The following is a 6,230-nucleotide window of genomic DNA, read 5'->3' on the forward strand; positions in this document are numbered from 1 at the left end:
ACATGTTCTTAGCTAGGACAAAATTTTTCCTTCAAATTTTGGGTTTGACTTTCATGCTACATAGCACTAAAGTATTTGACAGTCTGAATTCATAGGAACACAATAAAGGCAAAAATTCAAGTCAATTTAGTCTATCCAATGCTTGTAGCATTAATGCTACATAGCATTTGTTTATTTGTTTTCTAAATTTTTGGGTCATCTTTTTGGACTGCCTATCCACTATCAAGGGTGGTTACCTTATCCTCTTTAGCCTTTACCATCCAAGTGCCTTAGAGAAAGGCCAAAATTCCCCAACTGTTTTTGTTTAGGCCATCATCTCCAAACTGCTATATATATACACCATGCAAACCATCCATTTTCCACAAGCAAAAGCACAAGCTAGCAATCAAGCTTTATAGTATATTCACTACTAAGAAAAATGATGAAGGGCATTGTGATCTCAATGTTGGTTGTGCTAGCCATGGCTCATCTAATGGTGCAGCAAGGAGAGGCCATTGTCAATTGTGGCCAAGTGGACTCGAACTTGGCACCTTGCATTTCCTACCTGTCCAAACGGGGTAGTCTTGACCCTGCTTGCTGCGCTGGGGTGCAAAATATCAAGAACCTCGCCCAAACCACAGCTGATAAGCAAGCCGCTTGCGAATGCTGTATGGCAGCGAGAACCGCTTCCCCAATGTTAACGAAGTTACAGCTTCTACTCTCCCAGGCAAGTGTGGGATTGTGATGAATATCCCCATCTCAAAGACCACCAGCTGCCAGAGGTGAGTGTCTTATTTTTTTGCCCTAATAAATTATATATCTTTGCTTATATTGATATTGCAGGTCATATATATAAACTTACTGACATTTCCCTTTTTCTCGGACCAGCATAAACTTGATAACAGTTCTTACTAAATGCATAAGAACACATGAAAGCAAAGCAAGAACTAAGAGTAAGTAAGAAGAAATAGAAGAGAGAGAGAGACGAAATGTTGTATATTGATTATACTGAATGAATACAATTGTATAGCTGAGGTTGCTATATATATTCCTTCAACACTTAATATCTAAGCAACTACTCTAACTGTATAACCGATTCTTAACAATCTTTCTAACTGCCTTGCTTACATGGCACTCCAACTTATGCTGACATGGCAACATTACATTCAACATCCCCCCTCAATCTCAACTAGGATCTCCGAGTTTGAGATTGTGAAAATGCTTAACAAAAGAAGGACTATGTAACCCTTTGGTCAAGATGTCTGCAATTTGATCTTCTGTAGGAACATATAACACCTCCAAATCACCATGTTGTACCCGTTCCCAAACAAAGTGAAAATCGGTATCCAGATGTTTAATACGGGAATGAAAAACAGGATTGGCACTAAGGGCAATAGCTGACATGTTATCACAGTGAAGACTAGGTGGATGACATAAGAACACTCCCAGATCCTTGAGTATGTTTCTGACCTAAGCTATATCAGCTGCAGTATGAGCTAAGGCTTTATACTCAGCTTCTGTTGAACTGCGAGACACTGAAGTTTGCTTTTTAGACTGCCATGAAATGGGATTATTGCCTAAAAATAAGACATAACCAGTAACAGATCTTCTTGTATTCAAATCGGCTGCCCAATCAGAATCTGAAAAGGCATTTAACTGTGGACTTGTAGCTGCAGAATACATGATGCCAGTATGTATTGTCCCTTACAGGTATCGCAGAATGCGTTTCACAGCCCCAAAATGAAACTCAGTTGGTGAGGACATGAATTGACAAACTGTATTGACGGCAAAAGCAATATCTGGCCTAGTAAAGGTCAAATATTGCAAGGAGCTAACTATACTCCTATACAAAGTGGAATCTGGCAACAACGGACCGTCGGAATATACTAATTGATGATGGGGCTTGTAGGGAGTTGGAGCTGGTTTACATGTTTCCATACCAGCTTTATGAAGCAAATCTTTGATATATTTCGATTGATTAACAAAGATATCCCCATTATCCTTATACTGGATTTGTAGCCCCAAGAAATACGTGAGCTTACCCATGTCTTTTAAATCAAATACCGCAGACAACTTTTGGATTACCCCTTGTATCTTCACTGAACTTGACCCAGTTAGAATTATATCATCGACATACAACAGCAATATGATGATATCAGATGCATCGTGTTTCACAAATAGACTCGTATTAGATGCAGATGCACAAAATCCCAAAGCTCCGAGATAAGTTGTAAACTTCGAATTCCAAGCTCTTGGAGCTTGTTTTAAACCGTATAAAGACTTCATAAGCTTGCAAACATGTTTTGGATAAGAAACATCAACAAACCCTTGAGGTTGCTGCATGTAAACCTCCTCTTGTAAATCACCATGAAGAAAAGCATTTTTAATATCTAACTGTCTCAAATTCCAGCGATGAATAGCAGCCAAGGCTAAGACAATTCGAACTATAGTGTGACGAACAACCGGACTAAAGGTGTCCATATAATCAATGCCATGTTCTTAAGAAAACCCCTGAGCAACAAGCCGGGCTTTATACCTGGAGATTGTACCATCTGGATTCTTTTTCACTTTATACACCCACTTACTGCCAACTATAGCTCGATCTGGTGGTAAAGGAACTAAATCCCAAGTGCCTTGAGCCCTCAATGAATCATATTCTTCTTGCATAGTTGTCTACCATTGTGGAATTGTAGATGCTTTTCGAAAAGAAGAAGGCTCTTGGACATCAGCTATCTCAGAAATGAAAGAATAACCCCCCGTGAATGGATCTTCTTTAGTAATATGTAAAGACTGAAGCTCAGGAAAGGAAGTAACTAAAGCAGCATAATTCTTCTTCTCAAGCACCCCACTTTTTAGCCTTGTAGTCATAGAATGTGTATTGATCCCTGTATCACACTGAGGTGAGTTACAATGAGGAGAGAAAGGAAGAATTACCTCAAGCTGATTGGAGGAGTGGACAGGCAACATGGATGTTGTACCAGAGTGATGACTTGGGGAAGAAGCTTGGACATTGTTACCCCCGGACTGAAGCAACTGTGAATCACGAGGACAAGGTATAATCTCATTCCTGCCTGAAGCAACTGAACTATGAGTAGCACTGAAATCAGAAAAATGAACTGCTCTGTGAGTGGACTCTGAACCCGGACTTTGATCAGATGTAGGAGATCGTGGTTGATACCTTGCACTTGGTATATTAATATGCACAATCACAGGTGAACTGGACTGCTGCTGTATAGTTTTAGAACCGTTTGTATCACACAATAGCTTGAAAGGATGAACCTCTTCATCATGGATGACACTTCTGGAAATAATAAACTTTTGTGTCTGAAGATTATAACACAATACGCCTTTGTACCCACTAGAAAAGCCCAAAAATACACACTGTAGTGATCGTGGTTGAAGCTTATGGTCATTAAAAGGTCGAAGAAAAGGGTATACTACAGTTCCAAAAATCTTAAGAGAAGTAATATCAGGAACACACTTAAACAACACTTGATAAGGAGATTGCATATCCAAATTCTTGCAAGGCGTTCTTTTTATCAGAAAAACTGCATATGCACAACTGTGATACCAAAACTGAGTTAGTAACTTTGCATCTGTCATCAAAGTAATGGATGTTTCCACAACATGTCTATGCTTTCTTTCAGCTAGACCATTTTGCTGAGGTGTATGAGGACAAGACACCTGATGTACAATTCCTTTATTTGCTAGAAACTGATGAAACATACTACTCATATACTCACCACCACCATCTGATTGAAACAACTTGACATGTGCATTGAATTGAGTAACAATAAAAGCATAGAATTTGCAAAAGATTGGAAAGGCTTCTGATTTATTCAACATTGGAAAAATCCAAACAAACCTAGAACAATCATCAACAAAACTGATGTAATATCTAAAACCCTCAACAGATTTCACAGGTGCAGGACCCCACACATCCGAATGGATCTTCTCAAAGACTACATGTGATCTAGTTTGTTTTACAGGAAAAGGAAACCTACTCAACTTGCCATGAATACAAGCAGTACATAAGGATGGACTAGAATCTGAAACAACTGACAACTGAGCAACATTCAACATGTTATGTAATATCTCCTCAGAAGGATGACCCAACCGTTTATGCCAAATGGAACTCTTGATCTTCTTTCCAACAAAAGCAATACTACGACCAAGCTGTGCAGCAGACAATCTTGAAAACGCATTAACCGGAATCTGGAATAACTCCCTATCATCACTCTTTCCCTGGTACAACACCCTCCGAGTTGCCTTGTCCTGTATAAAGAAAACCAAATCATCACAAACAAACCAACACTTATTATCTTTACATAATTTCTTGACAGATAGCAAATTCATGGCAATCTTTGGAACATGTAAAACATTATGTAAAACGAGAATGTGGTGAGATGTTTTAAGAAGGGAAGAACCAATATCGGAAACTGACAAAGCTTCCCCACTACCAACAGTGATCTTTGAATCACCATTATAAGGAGTAATATTAGTTAAGACATCGAGATTTGATGTCATATGGTGAGTTGCACCTGTATCAACAACCCATGTATCAGCTGAAGCAAAATCATGCACATTCGGAACTCCATTTGCAGTAGTAGAACTCTGAGCAGTCATTGCAGTAAGAGAAGCAGGAGGTGGAGCACCTTGATATGAAAAATTGTTTCTGTGAAAACATTCCAGAGCAATATGTCCCTTCTTGCCACAGATTTGGCAAACCACAAAGCCTCCAAAAAGGTGACCACTATCAGTTCTATAATAGCAATTAGGTGCCGTGTGACCTCGTCTTGAACATATCTGACACTCTGGAGATATAGCAGACTTGTAATTAGTATTCCCATTCCAAGAATTACTTTGCTTGCTGCCACCGGAGTAATTCTGAGGCCCACTAACTTGAGACCCTTTCCCATTATCATGAGGAAATGTAGAACCAAATCTGTTGCCAGGATTAGACCGAAAGTTATTACCTCCACCATTGTACCTTTTATTGTTAGACCGAAAATTGTTGCCCCCATTACTACCATAACCGGATCCTCCATTAAACCTGCCATCATCATCAAAAGTATTATCTTGTGACCTTTTTAACCCCGAGCTTTCACCCTTCTCATAGCTTTGGAATTGACCTTGAGAATGCGAAGCATGACATTGAACAGACAGTGCAGAAAGTGACTGAGATAAACTTTGTACTCGAGACTCAATACTTACTTCAGCCCCAAGAAGTTGAGCTCGAAAATCTATCAATGAAATCGATGTGTCTCGAGCCAAAATGACTGTCCTTATTGTTTCAAACTCTGATGGTAATCCGGATAACGCAGCAATGACCAAGTCATTCTCAATGACCTTTTCTCCTGCAGCCACCAACTGATCTCTAATCCCTTTCAACCGTAACAGATATTTATCCACAGAATCAGCCTCTTTTTGTATTGTGTGAAATTCAGTCTTCAGCTGGTTAATCTTGACAACAGAAACAGATGCATAACGTTCTTGAATACATTTCCATGCTTCGTGAGATGATTTACAGCCAATAACATAGTCTATGGCTCCATCTGAGAGAGTAGCAATGAGCAAACTCAACAAAGATACATCAGTTTTTACCCATTCTTTGTAGGCCGTGGAAATCTCCTTAGTCACTCCAGCTCCATCGGTGATACAAAATTTAGGCGGACATTGTGATTCCCCATCATAGAAATCAAACAAATCATAACCTCGAAGAACAGATTGAAACTGATAATTCCATTTGACAAAATTATCATCATGTAGCTTCACAGTAATCATACCCAAAAGACTCTCAATCTTGACAGTACTAAACGACATATCTTGTTGAAATCAAAACAACCACTTGAAACCGCAAAATAGTAACCGTTGGATTGTTGTAAGTAATACACCTCTGGGCAATCGGCCTTAGGAAGTGCAAGAAACACAATCAATCAAGAAACGAACTAATCAATCAGAAAGAAATGGCTATTGGCCTTTTTAATTCTTTCAAACAACACTCTTTGGCAATCGGCCTTGTTCGAGTGCGCAAATCACCGTAGAAAGGAATGGCTATCGGCCTTTGTATTCCTTCAACAAACTCACAAAAAATGGCTATCGGCCTTTATCAAACAAACTGACATACCAAAAAACTCCATCGAAGAGGCAACGTTTCAGTGCGGCATTTAAGCAAACACATAGAGTGCAGAATTGAGGAACAGAACCTGAGACTGGAGTACACGATCAGAAAACCCCATCACAAAGACGTC

The 6,230-nt window shown here is 39.4% G+C and overlaps 1 protein-coding gene across 1 annotated transcript; it reads left to right on the top strand.

Annotated features, from left to right (window-relative positions):
• The first annotated feature begins 418 nt into the window (after positions 1-418).
• LOC126602212 (non-specific lipid-transfer protein 1-like) lies at positions 419-894 on the top strand. Its single transcript, XM_050269046.1, has 2 exons — positions 419-706; positions 823-894. Exons 1-2 carry the CDS (start codon positions 419-421, stop codon positions 892-894), a joined length of 360 nt encoding a protein of 119 aa, XP_050125003.1.
• Positions 895-6,230: the final 5,336 nt, after the last annotated feature.

Source organism: Malus sylvestris, chromosome 2 (genome assembly GCF_916048215.2).
Source record: "Malus sylvestris chromosome 2, drMalSylv7.2, whole genome shotgun sequence".
Lineage (NCBI taxonomy): Eukaryota > Viridiplantae > Streptophyta > Magnoliopsida > Rosales > Rosaceae > Malus > Malus sylvestris.

Coding starts and splice junctions, on each gene's coding strand:
- LOC126602212 (XM_050269046.1), top strand. CDS start 419: ATGATGAAGGGCATTGTGATCTCAATGTTGGTTGTGCTAGCCATGGCT. Junction 707..822: donor TACAGCTTCTACTCTCCCAG/GCAAGTGTGGGA, acceptor TTGATATTGCAG/GTCATATATATAAACTTACT.